The sequence below is a fragment of the Rhineura floridana genome, chromosome 4, assembly GCF_030035675.1.
Source record: "Rhineura floridana isolate rRhiFlo1 chromosome 4, rRhiFlo1.hap2, whole genome shotgun sequence".
Taxonomy (NCBI): Eukaryota; Metazoa; Chordata; class Lepidosauria; order Squamata; family Rhineuridae; genus Rhineura; species Rhineura floridana.
In genome coordinates, this window is record NC_084483.1 from 162,336,156 (window position 1) to 162,351,377 (window position 15,222).

General features: G+C 41.2%; 1 protein-coding gene across 2 annotated transcripts in view; it reads right to left on the minus strand.

The window, feature by feature from the left end:
• The window catches only part of GALNT14 (polypeptide N-acetylgalactosaminyltransferase 14), a 366,983-nt gene that overhangs the window by 194,497 nt on the left and 157,264 nt on the right, over positions 1-15,222 (minus strand). For both annotated transcript variants that reach the window (XM_061624997.1, XM_061624998.1), the window contains one exon: positions 9,342-9,511. In XM_061624997.1, coding sequence (XP_061480981.1) covers positions 9,342-9,511 — 170 coding nt within the window. The remainder of the gene's footprint in view (positions 1-9,341; positions 9,512-15,222) is intronic.

A 15,222-nucleotide genomic window follows, 5' to 3' on the forward strand; every position in this document is an offset into this window, starting at 1 on the left:
GGGAACATGTTCTCTCACCTTCCTGTTCTTTAATCAGTTACTGGTCCTTAAGGGAACCTCTTCTCTTATCCCATGACTGCTAAGCTTACTCAGGAGTCTTTGATCAGGGATTTTATCAAAAGCTTTTTGAAAGTCTAAGTACACCGTGTGGAGAATGGTGACTTCTAAACATCCAACTGATGCTGCGTATTAAATGAAGGGGTGGCTGCAGCTGAGCATCACAAAAAAATAACACCTGACTGTTGCCACCTACCCCATTTCCATTCAATTGAAGTTATTACCTGTATAAGCACAGCAAATGTTCCCCAAAGTATCTTCTTGCATTGCTCACTTCCTTGCAATGAGGTATTTGCAACTTACAACAGCAGCAGCAGCAGGAAATCTGGCAGGGTCTAAGCCTAGGAATCCATTCTCATTTGTATTTCTACTTCCAGATTTTCACTGATCACATTATGTTGTAACAGAACAGAACCAATAGTCACACTTATACCTTGCCCCCACAGCCCCATGAATTTCAAACCATGAGCACAAAAAGTTATAAAACTGACATCTTTTTTTAAAAAAATGATCCTCCTGCTATTATGCTGGGTGAACATGTCATAAGAACATCCATTTTTAGTAAAACTTTGCCAAAGATTTGGAAATGGAGCAAGCATTAGGGAAGGGGAAAGAATGTTACTGACATCCAGTTGCTTTTCATCACTGAGTTGCAAGTGGGGCACTTGTCCCAAACAACATGAAAATTCAGAACTATTGGGATGCAAAATGGAAATGGCCTATTAGGTAATTTTATCTATCTCTTTCCAAGTCAAGCCATGGTTTTTCAGACAAACTGTGTGACTTCCATTACTGCTCCAAAAAGAACAAATCAGCAATCTAATAAATCTTACACTTAGGTCATTTTCTCTAAAAGACATTCCACCTTCCTTTGCTTTGTTTTTCATTTTTAATACACCCTTTTAGACATATACTAACAATTCCTCTTGCAGCTGAAAGACCTTCTTTATTGACAGATGGTGTGTCATCTTAGATATATTATTCTTTTGCTTATTATTATTATTACATATTAGATTTATTAGTCACTTGATAACCAAAGGTCTCCAAGCAACTTACACAATGTTAAAACAAAACAAATAAAACAGACTATAAAAATATAACAATAAACAACAAAAAAATAATAGCAATGCTTAGATAGAGAGATATAATACATATACACTTTCCCATTTTACAGTTTAGGGATTACCAGACTACAATCCATCACACTTTACTGCTGTACAATTTGCAATCATTTTATCAGAGCTTGCATTGGTCTTCCCTGTACACAATCCACTGAAATTGGTAGGAGTTTGCAGAGAAACAATGCATGGTGGATTGCTTCCTGCTACTGTACAAGTACTGAAGATATAGGTTTATCAAAGATATTTGCTTTATTCTTCTCCGCATGTCTCCTTGCATGCTGTTTGCCAGCTGGGTTGCAATCAGCTGCTATGTTCAGCAAGCTGGCCACAGCAGACTGAAGAACCAGAGTTAGCAATCCCTGCAAGACTGCAACTAATTTAGAGTCCCATCACTTTAAATCATTGAGACCCACAATGTTTATCCACATTTAATTTTAGCTGCCATTGAAATGATCACTCTTTCCAGTGCTATGAAATCCTTTTGCATCCTCACAGTCTGCTATAGCCAATTATGTCATATCATTCTGAGTCATCTGTGAATTTTGCCACTTGGCTGTCTGGACTGCTATCCAGCCATAATGAATATGTTATCCGATACAGTTTCCAGCAAAGAGTATTAGGGCATCTTGCTGTTTATCTCTCACATGTTTTGTTTCAAGTGGATCACTTGTGCATACTTACAATCATTCACCCAATTTCTGATCCATGAAAGAACCTTTCATCTCTTGATCTAACACTGGTTTGCTCCTCTAATAAGGAAGTACTAAAATTTTATTCTCAAAGATTACAAGATCTTTTTTCTGAAGGTGGGGGTCCCTTATGTTGCTATGCAAGTTGTCAGTAAGTTGCATATCCAAAAAAAAAACCACCCTTACCTATGCTGTGCTTCTCCTTACTTTTCCAAGCATTTTCAGCAAAGAGCTGTGCCACAGACACAAGCCTTATTGAACAGAAGGTGAGCTGATTTCTATGAATGGGCACAATTTAGTCAAAATTACGCATTTAAAAAGGTATGTTGTATAGCACTTACGGAAACTGTTAACAGGATGTATTCTGGGGCTTCACAGCACACCTCACTGATGAAGGTGTGCTAAGGAGAGGGTGGCCCCAAAGTCTGTTATGGAGTACTGGTCCCAGCCAGGGGCTGCAGTAGCTTCCTCAATGCTCCTGCACAGGATAGCCTCTGCTGAGTTTAATAAAGAAAGAGGAATAACAATGAGAATTGGGGAAGGGCCGAAGCTCCGTGGTAGAGCATCTTCAGAAAGTCCCAGGCAACATCAGGTAGACCTGGGAGAGATTCCTATCTGAAAACATGGAGAGCTGCTGCTACCAGTCAGTGTAGGCAATTCTGAGCTAGATGGACCAAGGGTCTGACTTGGTACGAGGCAGCTTCCTTTGAGTACTTCATTCACTTGCCCCAAGGGTTAAACCATAAGCAAAGGAAGACTGATAATCGGGAGGAACTGATCATGGCTCCTCCTTTGAGGCCATGGCAATTTCCTCACTTCAGGCAGATGGCATCAGAGTACATGCAACTGGAGCAAGCCTGATCAACGCTCTTAGTGTCAAAACTCAACAAGGGTTTTGCATGCTCGCTGTATCAATGCTTATGAGGGAGAGCCACCACTAACCAGCTCCAAAAGGTTCAGAGGCTGAAATTCTCCCTGCTTCCAAGGCCTGTGCCGCTTGACAAGCGTCCATTAGCCCACCAGACAGGTCTGGGCAATCAAATGCACTGTCCCTGGCCTCTCCTTCCTATGAGACTCGTTGGCGTAGTCTGTTTTGCAAAGTGCTCTGTGGTGCCAGAGGATATCTGCTGAATCTCCTTAAACAGTAGTCCAATGACAGAACGGAGTTCCCACTGGGAGCTCTTCCCTTCCTCCATGCTTTCCTGTGCTCCCCCCCCACCCCACGTTCTACCTCCCGAGTTCATCCTACCAGATGTCTGCTGGGTTTTTTGCTTGTTTTTTAACTTTCAAGACTCTCCTCCTCGTCCACAGTGCTTGCTCAAGTACTTAGCTAATGGTGCATCCTCCATAGTATTGTCCTGACATCTTCAATAAATCAGAGCCCAATTACTGCATGAAGAAAATAGGACGCAAATATAATTAGCCCACCTATACTGTATCTATGCTCTGTGCCATCTCTTGCTCCAACACTGAGAACTCCTCTTTGCAAAACTAATACCAACACACACACACATACACCCTCCAATCACAAACAGAAACAAAGGGCCCTGGAGTACTGACTCAGACCAAGAGAGAAGATGAAATGACAGCCACGTTAAATCTACTTCCTGCTTTTGTGGGGCAGATGGTGAATATTCAATTCATTATTTCTCTCCAGGAATGGCATACCCTCTGCTTAGCTATTAACTGACACCCATCAGGGCTGTCAACTTCACTCCGGAGGAAAGAGCATCTGGCTACAGTCTGCAAGCAAATGAAAATCTCAGCAGTGCTTGCAGTTAAGTGTCAGTGCAATATTATCTAGTATACACTGGCTCCTGCCATTATATTCATGTATCATTGGGGTAGGGGGGCTTTAAACAGGAACTGGCGTTAGGAATTTCTAGTCAATGTCCAAGTCTTAATTTAAGTCTGGCTTAAATTCAGATCTGTGAAAGGATGACAGTAGTCTCTTGGGTCACTGATACTTCCTCTGGTGCTACTACTGGAACAAAACGGGCATCGCGCACAGAGTTTCTTACTCAGACTGTCTCATAGGAGAAGGAGCTACTGGTCCTTTGGGATGAGACAAAACCAACTCCTGTCCAGTTTAGACTTAGGCTGAAATATCCATTACTTCCTTCCAGAGAGATCTCCCAGGCTTCTCTAGATGTGAATATAGGAAAGTGCCTTATACTGAGTCAGACCACTGGTCCTATAGCTCATTATTAATGACACTGACTGGAAGCAGCTCTCCAGAGTTTCAGACAGGGGTCTTTCCCAGTTCTACCTAGGACTGAACCTGAGACCTTTGGCATGCAAAGTGAATACCCTGCCTCTGAGCGAAGACCTTCCCCTGCAGCTGATGATGTCTCTAAGCGTATAGCTTTTGGGCAGGCTTCTGACTTCACATCTTGCCCATTTCTCCTACATGTCTTAGCTGGCCATGTGTCCTACTTTTATAGAGGACAGTCTTCTATTTGAAGGACTCTCTGGTCCAAGTCCAGCATAAAGATAACGAAAGGAAGGAGAACAGCAGAGACCTTGAAGTTGCTCATCAGCATTCAGCACCTGGACAACAAACTATGCAGGCACACAGGTCACAGTCTTCCCCGTTATGGCGAGAGGAACTTGTATTTACATTTAAATTATTTAAATGATAATAATTCTGAATCTATACATATAAATTAGCACATGGAACATTTATGCAAATCTGTGTCCCCTGTTTTGGCGATGCATTTCCTCTTGTTTGGTGATATGTAAGTGGCCACACTATATTAGTGTTGGGCCCAGTTTCTGCAATAATCAGATCTGCCATCAGATTAAATATTATTTCTGATATTCTCTATCTTTGTGGAGAGAATTTTGAAGTAACAACTCTCTGTGCCTAGTTTCCAATTCATTCTTCTTCTTTTCTGATTCTTTTTTTTAAATCACTTTGAAATCATCAATAGTGCGAGTGATACTTTTATCGATTGACTTTCTATGTGAGCTCCTCAAATGTGTATTCCCTTTCACTGATGTCAGTGAAGCGTTGATTATAACTGACAGCCAGAAAGCAGCAGGGGGGAATGAGGTGTTGATTGTAAGCAGCAGTGGGGAAGACACTGACTTGATTATCCGCCTTAATCTGCTCTGCAATGCATTTGAAAAGGAATGTAAACAGGCAATAATTACTGAGTTCAGAATAAAGATCGATACCAGTATAGCCTTGTGAATAAATAGCAATTATAATATTGATAATTCTCTGCAAAGCAAAACAAATTGAAGGAGATCAGAAAAATGAAAAGATATCAGAGGAAAAAGGAATCAGATAATTAACAACCACTAGGAGGACACACTTAAAAAAGAAATGTAAAAAAGGAAAATATTCCATCCCTACTTTATATGCACTAATGGATTTTTTATTTAATATTGTGCTCTGCAATAACTTTTGCTGTGGCATGTGAGTGGCATCCATGTCATGCCCTCTTTCTAGGCTATGATGTGTGCTCCCTTTGCTAGAAAGCCCCTTTTCATTTCTTCAACGCCCTTTTAAATAATAATCACTGTTATTGTGATAGGAATTCTACCACAATATAACTAGCATTCCTGACAACTCTGGCTAGCCAAGGACCATATCAATTCTGGAAATGAACTGGTTAATCTATACATAAAGAAAAATAACAACATATTTCTAAAGGACTGTTGTTGGCAACTAGCAGCCCTATAGCCTGATCTGACCAATGGATAGACATTATTTGACTTGCCCCCCCAAGAGGCTTCAAATGAATGCTGAACTCATCCATGTTTTACTCAGGTAGACACATCCTAATTATCTGATCCTCTACTACTCACATTTGCCATGTGTCAATCAATCAAGTAGTCAATACAACCGAATCCAAGCAGCACTCTTCTTTGGCCAGTTCTTCATACATTTTAGTTATGGCCAGACAAACTGGTATCCACACAAAGAAGGCAGTAGCAGTTTAAAACCTCATTAACCTCACCTGTATGGGTCTGATTTTAAAAAAAGCAGCTTTTTGTTCCAATGAGTTTTTCCTGAAATGAACTGAATCTGAAGATTAATTTTCACTCAGAAAAGTGATGATGGGGGGGGGGGGTCCAGAGATTATGGGAGTTGTAGCCGAACCACAACTGGAGAGTTGGGTACCTTTGGAACAGAGATTAGTTATGACTCTTCAGCAGATGGGTGGGGAACCTTTGGCCCTCTAGATGTTGTTGGACTCCAACTCCCATCAGCTGCTCCATTTCATCAGATGCATGCAGTGTTATCTCAGACTGGCAAACATATTATTATCACTGGATTTCTTACCCACCCTTCAGACCTTATCCCACTCTGTATCTATGTTAGAACTGCTTTTTAAGATTTTTTAAAGCTTTTTTAAAAAGATGTTTTGTTTTAATGGATGTTTTAATATATTTTAAATAAGTTGTTATTTTTCTTTATAAATATAAGTTTTATGATGTTTTAAAGTGTTTTCAGTGGTTTTGTTTGCCGTTCCGGGCTCCTACTGGGAGGAAGGGCAGGCTATACATTTAATAAATAAATAAGATAAATAATAAATATATCAGGTGTCAAAGGCCAGGTTAAAGAGGTGCATTTTCAGCGTAAGATGAAAGCTATATAATGAAGGTGCCAGATTCACCTATGTAGGGAAGGAATTCCACAGCGCAGAGGCTGCCACACAGTGACCATAGTCCATTACTTTCCTTCCCCAACCATGCGTGTGTATGGGTGTGCCAATTTAGGATTATGCTTCTGATGGAGTCTAGTCTGTGAAATGCTATGCCATAATAAATTGGCTAGGCTTTAAAGTGCCGACAAGATTCTCTGATGTTTTTCGCTGCAGCAGACTAACATTGCTGTCCCTCTGGAAATCATCACAAAGGATTTAGTGCTGAGACGCTCACTAGGTATTGTCACTCTGGGAACTTTTCAAAGTGAACTGGGATGAAGATGATGCTACTGACAACAACAATAATGCCTGTCAACCAGATTGCAGCCCCTTGATGTGGGCTGAGCCAATGACTACCAAGTTTGCTTCTGGATAGCATACTACTAAATTTAGACTGGGGGTGCCTGGATTTAAGTGCTTATTTGATCATGAATTTTCTGCATGGCCTTGATAATCCGCCATTGCTGTCTCCATCACGCTCAATCCTCATATTTACAATGGGAATATTAATGGTCTATCTCCCAGGGTGTTTGTAAGAATTAATGCAATAATTGCAGTAAAGCACCTTTGTCATCACAATGTGTTAAAAGCTTTGGACTTCCCGGAAGGATTGCTCCGCCTGTGGCTGCCTCTGAGATGAGCTCTGTCTCAGAGGAAGCTTTTTTCAGTTTAAAATCAGTCAAAAGGGAACTTTGATTGGTATAAATGTTCTCCCAGGCAAGGGTGAACCGAAGATTATCCACAGAAACTTCATTGGGCTGTCGGTGGCTGGAATTGATCAAGAATTCCCTGGGAAAAGAAGGCATACCTAGCAGCCGAGGACGGAGTTAGGACTTCTAGCAAGCTGGGCTGAAAAAAAGTGAGACTTTTTTTTAAAAAACGATCCACAACGGGCGAGCTTTCTTCTGTCTAATCTTATCATTTGGCTTAAATTACTACAGTAAAAGAGATTTGTTTAAGAATCAGCAATCAAGATACCTGGGTGAGTTACACTTCTCTCTTTTATACAAGGAATTAAGGAGGAGGAAAGAAAATTTAAAAAGCTTATCTTATTTTTTATGGCAAAAAGCTGGCCTGAATTTGGAAACTATAAAGATTAAAATGGATGAGGGGCAACTTACCCGAAGAGAAAATCTGATTTAGATGATTATTTGATTGATATATGTCTGGGACTACTTTTTCTTGGACTACTTTCTTTAGACGAATCTGCTGTTCGTGTATGTTACTAATTGTTCAGCGCTGTGAACCAAATTTGTTTTGCATTCTTGGACGTGCGGGAGATAAGAACTGTGCTGGCCAGATGATGTCAACAGGCCTGGAATATTAACTCCCTTATTGCTGGAAAAAGAAGCAAATTACTCTTTGCTTGGGAATTGTGGCTATATTGGAAATTTGAAAGGTTTTTTCTTTGGCTTTAAGAATGACAATCAAAGAAGTGGCAGAGACCCTGGATGTACCCCTGGAAGGGTTTTCCCCTCTGGATATGTTTCAGAAGATAATGGTTGAGATTAAGATAACGAAACAAGAACTGGGACAGAGTAGACAAGAGATGGCAACTGAATTTGGTAAAGTGAAACAGGAGCTGAAAGAAATAAAGGATTATATGAGAAAAGGAGCAGATGGACAAGCAATAGAAGATGAAAAAGAAATTAAAGGGAAGGAGCAAATTCTGGAGATTGGATCAGATATATCAAATGTGGAATTGGAAAAAGATTTGGACTTTTTGGCAAAAATTAAAGGGAGGATGCAAGTCCTGGAGATTGGAACAGATATATCAAGTGTGGAACTGGAAAAATATTTGGAGTTTGTGGATCCTGGAGATAAAGATTACTGTTTGGAATTCGGCGTTGTCCCTGGAGAAATTGATGAAGATATCAGAGATAAAGCTATCAATGTTTCGATGGAATTTCTGGACTGGAATGATTTGATGGAACTTGAAATAGAGAAAATTTATAGAATTAATTCCAGATATGTGACAATGGAAAAACTCTCAAGAGATGTGCTAGTGCGTTTCGTAAAAAAGAGGAACAGAGATATGACTTTACAACAATATTTCAGCAACACATTCAGAATTGATGGCAAGGAAATTCCCATCAGACTCTTACTATATGACTATGACTATGACAGCAAGATTATTATGGGTGCAAGGATGGAAGTTGGAAGATGGAATTAACACTGATAATGGAAAAATGGCTATTGAAATTACTGGACCTAGCAGACTTGATGAGATGGATTAATTTGACATGTTTATTTGGAGAAAAATCGATGGATATATTTCTCAAGGAGTGGAAACCTCTCTTTGACTTTTTGCGGAAAGAATAAAGTGATGTTAATGAGATTTGATGATTAATTAAGATAACTACTGGAGGAAAGTGATTTTGTAATATATTAAGAGACAGGTTTGTTATATATCATAGACCTATAACTGATCTGCGACAAATCAGAAGTCAACATTTTATTTTATTTTATTGTTTAATTTGTTTCTTTTTTGTTTTGTTTTGTTTTGTGTTTGATAGTCAGGTTACTGTGACTAAGGAAGCAATCCTATGCCCACTTACCGGGGAGTAAGTCCCATTGAATTGAAAGTAGGGATGAGTGAGAATGTAAATTCAGTTCATATTTCAAGTCGAATCTTTAACAAATTTGCACTTTCACAAACAAAATGAGAACTCAGACACAGTCATCATTCTAAATTTGTACTTATTGCAATTTTGTGATGCAGTTCTCTAACCAAAGTCATGTCCTTTTGTAGAAGTGTGTGTGATTGCTGTGTATTCTGACACACAATTGAAAACAGAGAGGAAAGAATATGGAACCTGTGGTGTCTAGTATCGCGGATGGCACGGTCACTGGGTATCCTCTCACTCTCCCGCTGGTTAAAGGCATATAATCGATATGGGTCCTCTCCACCTTTCCATTTCCGGGCACTCAGGTACTTTCTTTCTTCAAACTGATCCCAGAGGTCATCCCAATCGATCTCGGAGCCCTGTACATGTACAAACACAGATGCTCATCAGAACCACTGGAACTGAATTTCCATGTTTTTGTTGTTATTATTGAAGGTGCTAGCTACCTTGGACTACATCTTAGGAGATGTGGGGGGCAATTTGTAACAAATAGCAGGATATTGCGCATGCGCACCCCCCCATGAATATGCACATGTAGCAGAAGGAGGTAGAAATGAGGTGGGAGTGGCCTGAGATAATAAAATGCATTTTACTCTGCCAGTGGGAGATGCCATTTGGAAAGTTCCCCTGCATTTTCATTTTAAAATGGGAACATAGGAAGCTGCCTTATACTGAATCACACCCTTGGGTAGCTCAGTATTGTCTACAATGACTAGCATCGGCTCTCCAGGGTTTTCAGGTAGAGAACATTCCCAGCCCTACCTGAAAATGTCAGGGATCGGTGCAAAGTGGATTCCTTACCGCTGAGCTACAATCCTTTCCTGTTAAAACAAAAAACAAAACAAAACCTAACTCCCCACAAGTAGAAAACTAGCATAGCAAGTGAGTGAGTCTGGACCTTTCTCCCTGCTTTCTAGTTTTCTACCTGCTGGGAATTTTTCACCCATGGAAGCATTATTAATAGCACTACCCATCTGCAGCCTGAAGCAGTAAGGGCCACTTTGTCACTTCATGAGTCAATCAGCTCATTATTGTTACTGTTGTTGTTAATTAGTTAATTAATTAATTAATTAATTTCTTAGAAGCCTACTACTAAAAATAGTCTCAAGGCAACTTACAGTATCATTCTGCTGCCTGTGTGGATTTGGACTCAACAGCAGCCAGCAAAGAGCCAGCTGCTATTCAGTACCGTTTGGCTTCTTAGTTCATTTTAAACTGAGTTGGATGTACACTGAACACACTCCTGTACACTACAATACATATGTGCTGAGGTACATCTTTCCTCACTAGTCTCCCCCCACCATACCTCAAGAATCATTTGCTGAACCAAAATGGCATCAGCACCACCCACACTATTTATGTAGCCCAAGTTGCAATGCCCATCCAAGAAACCTCTGGAGAGAGAAATGTGATATTTTTTCATAGTTTGTGCTCTTGCTCTGAGACACACTAGCACACATGTATCATACTGATGTAACTCAGATCGATCTCAGCTGAGGGTCAAATGTCATAAACCCTGCTGAAACAATTCAGGAGACACGACATATATACACATAATCACACTGACAACTGACATCATTTTATGGCATCTGGATGTTCAGATGAAAATAAGCTTAAATTTCAAAATCCTCTAACAATGTTTGCTGCCAAGTTAACAATCGCCAAAACAACAGGCAGGATCAGAAGAACATTACCTAGGTGATGAAGCCAGCTCCCCCTACCCCCATAAAGGTCTGTCTGCCTTCTCCTTCTCCCACCTTGGCGTTTGAGCTCTACTTCTGTACTAATACCATTAATGAGATGGTGAAACGCCTGTCCTAACCTGTTACTTTTAAATGGTACTTATGTAGCCATTTTCAGCATGCAAAATGCTTCGCAATCTTTATGCATCATCACAACCATTCTACAATGCTGGACATAACCCATTATACAAATAGTGGTAAGCTCTTTCTCTGACTGTGGAACCTTACTTAACCAAAACTGCGCAATCCTCATACGAGACAGAAGTATCCACAGGTTTGGGTGAAGTTGGCGGAAGTACAAAACACTTTAGGGGGAACAAATCTAAGTTGGGGGAATCCAAAACAGCCTGATGAGGCCTAAGAATGCTCAGTGGCCATGCAAAGCTGTTTGGAGTGGGGTGCAGCAGTGGCTGGTGCCTGTTGGGACACGTCGTGCAGAAGGCAGGGAGGTCAACCACAGGGGGATCCAGAGCCAATGGCAAGTGGAGCCAACTAATTCTACATTTGTCCCTATCATCCTCCCTGCTGAGTTCTACAAGGTGAAAGCTGAGACTGAACGAGAAGGAAGCAGACAGGCAGGGCTGCCCCCTAGCTAGTTTTAAGTAAGAAGGCAAAAAGGTGAGCTTGGAGGAATCAAGACTGAGAGTGGTAGAGCAGTAGGGACATCTAAGAATCCTGACAAAAATGGAAAAGGGAGTGGAAATTGCTGGTATTTGCTTATTTATCCCACGTCCAGGACTGAAACCAATTGGTGTTCACTGTTGTTGCTTTCAGTCCACAAACAATATATAATTGATTATGACCCCCCACCTTTTGCATTATGTTTCCTTTGCATTGAAATACATGGGATGGAATAACAGAATGACAACATAATTTACATCACTTACATAATTAATTAAGTTACACAATTTCACCACAGCAGACAGCGAGACGAATAACATAATTTTTGGCAGAAAACAAACTGCAGTGGAAGAGAAATGTTGCTGCATGCGATGAGTACAGGGCAGACTGGAAAACTATGCCTTCTTGGAACCCTATGGAGGCAGTGCCTCATTTGCCCTAATGGACCAACTTTTACCTGAACAGAAACCCAAGAGGGAGGAGGAATTACATTGAGTATCCTGGAAGAGGACGTGGCTATTTGACTAGAAGCCTGAACAGGAGCCCTCTATACTGAAACATTTTGTCACAAGCCCCACTTGTTATACCCAATTTACAAATGGAGAACTGACGCATAACAGCTTTCCCAAAGCATTCCACTGAGTCCCTTGTCTACACTGGGACTCTGCAAAACCCAGATCTTCCAATGTCTCGCCCTTTCAGGAAACACTTTAGAGTAATTTGTTGAAAGCGACTCTTTGCCACATCTCGACTAAATGTGTGAGTTGCGTTTGTGTGGTATATGTGAACTTAATCTCAGTATACAGCAAGGATGGTCATGTGGCGCAGAACAATTTGACTGGCCCCTGGCTAGCCTATCAAATATGAACCAGGCTGTGGTAAAAACTAGTTTGCCTACAAGTTATCTTGTAAGGAAAAAAAGTATTTCACAGTTACATGTCTCTTTTGATTTTGTATGTGTGAACACAAGGAAACGCAAGGCAACCAAATGCTAAGTGGCCATCATTAAAGTAGAACCTAATGATAAATGGTAGGAATTCAGGATGAAGTAAATCCAGCACGACACATGCCTTTCTCCATATGAGGGATACTTGAGGGAGCCCCTTCTTCCAAATATGTGTTTCTGCTCTCTGAGACTGGGCACTCTGAACCTCTTGGTGACCCTGCCATCTATTAAGCTGGTGGCCTCTGCAAAATGGTCTCTAAACTCTGGAAGCAGCTCCTCACTACTGAAGTCATAGAATCATAGAGTTGGAAGGGGCCTTGTAGGCCATCGAGTCCAACCCCCTGCTCACAGCAGGAAATCCACAGCTAGAGCATCTCCCGCAGATAGCTGTCCAGCCTCTGCTTGAAGACATCCAGCAAAGGGGATCCCACCACCTCCCTAGGCAGTCGGTTCCATTGCCGAACCGCCCTTACTGTCAAGAAGTTCCTTCTAATGTCCAATCTGAATCTACGCTCCTGCAACTTAAAACCATTAGACCTAGTCCTACCCTCTGGGGCAGCAGAGAACAAATCTGTACCCTCCTCTACGTGACAGCCCTTCAGGTACTTAAAGAGTGCAATCATGTCACCCCTCAGCCTTCTCTTCACCAGACTGAACATGCCAAGTTCCTTTAACCTTTCCTCATAAGACTTGTTCTCCATACCGGCTATCATCCTCGTCGCCCTCTTCTGAACCCGCTCTAACTTGTCTATATCTGTCTTAAAATGAGGCGCCCAGAACTGAACGCAGTATTCCAGATGAGGCCTGACTAATGCAGAATATAGTGGGACTATTACTTCCCTCGACCTGGAAACTATAGCTCTGTTTATGCATCCCAAAACGGCATTTGCCTTTTTTGCCGCAGCATCACACTGCTGGGTCATGTTCAACTTGCGATCCACTACAATTCCAAGGTCCTTCTCACACGCACTACTGCTAAGCCGGGTATTTCCCATCCTGTACCCGTGCATTTTGTTTTTGTGGCCTAAATGCAGAATCTTGCATTTGTCTTTATTGAATTTCATTTTATTAATTTCAGCCCAATTTCCTAGTCTATCCAGGTCCCTTTGGATTTTATTCAGATCAAGTCAGATCAAGGACCTTGCACCTTTTAAGCAGGGAAGATTGTTTTCCTTAGGCAACCATTTTATAGTTAGCACAGGAGAGGGAAAACCTTTTGTGTGTGTAGCCAAGGGCCACATTCCCTTGTGGGCAACATTCCAGGGGCCACATGCCAATGGTGGGTATAGCAAAACTGTGTTTGACCAGACACATAGCAGTCTCCATCTAGGCAAGCATGAGGTATTGTTAGAATTCAAGGAGACATTCTAGTCAAGTAAAATCACTAGAGGTGGGTGCAGAGCACGGCCAGGGAGGGGTGTGGCTTAAGGGGCGTGGCCTGGGCAGTCCTGAGGCCCAGACACAGAGGTCTGGAGGGCTATATCTGGCCCTTAGGTGGGAAGCTCCCCACCCCTAGTTTAGTACTTGTTTTTTACAAGCATCACCTGCTCTAATTGTTTCAGTTTGTCCCTCTGTTGGTTCTGTCATTGAATCGTATTAATTTTACAAGTATCTTTCAAACTTTGTTCCTTGCTTTGAGAATTTCCATGGGAAAGCAAGCTATATAAATCTTCCAAACAAATAAAGAAAAGCAATCTCAGAATTGCAGCTTTAGTTGCAGCATCTGCCTTTAACACCCAGACAAGCCACAGCCCCATGCTCACAATCCAGAGCAGCTGCATTATGCACTTATGCACTATCCTCCAGCAACATCACATGCTCCTCACCATACCCTCTTCCACTGAAGAGTCAATCTGTCCTTTTGTTCAGCCTTTGTCCCTGCTCCTTGGAGCTAACACAATGGGGCCCTGATAAAATCACATCATTACAGCAGCACAACCTTTTTGATCTCAACCTGTTCATAGTACAGAGAGATTCCAAACATGTACAATCATCCTGACACCAGGAAAAAAATAGTGTGATCTTATCCAATAATTGATCTCTCTCTTTTTTATTGTTAACTCTGTATCCAAGTCCCTTTTGCCTGCTAAAAGCACAAAAATGAGGCTTTCAAAGCAGGCGGTTTTATCCCATAATTGATTTTATTCACATCTGACAGCACATTGTAATAATAGAAAGGGGACAGGGGGAAATGATGGCTCCAACAAATGAATGGTCCATGTTCCTTTCATCAGCTTCACTCCTCGGACTGGTCCCAAATACCCCTGTAATGTTGCATGTAACATTTCACATCAGTTGTAAAGGAGTCGCCAGCAAGCTCCAAATGGCAAGCTCCCATTATAGTGATGCAGGATTTCATTTCTTTTCTTTTTCAAGCACTTTTAGTGAGGAACTGCATCAAAGCTATTCTGGACATTTAAATTTATACAAGATCACTCTTATCTACATACTTGCAGACTTTTGACTTCTTTTTTTAAAATCCAATATCTATGTGAGGCATGGTTCATTACACCCCACTCAAGTCCTGCTGATGATTTATCAAAACCATGATCCACTTACAATTTTTCCTGTGCAATACTCACTGAAATGAAGGGAAATAAAGCAACTCTTCTCTGTTACTCTCTGTACTTTCTCTCCTCTAAAACTCGCATCCATTTCAAAAGTGTTATGCATAATGGGAAACAATGGTGGTTTGTGGCCAGTGTGTCCAACCATTCTTTTCTAGAATACCATCAATCCAAAAACCTCTTGCTGCTGTAAA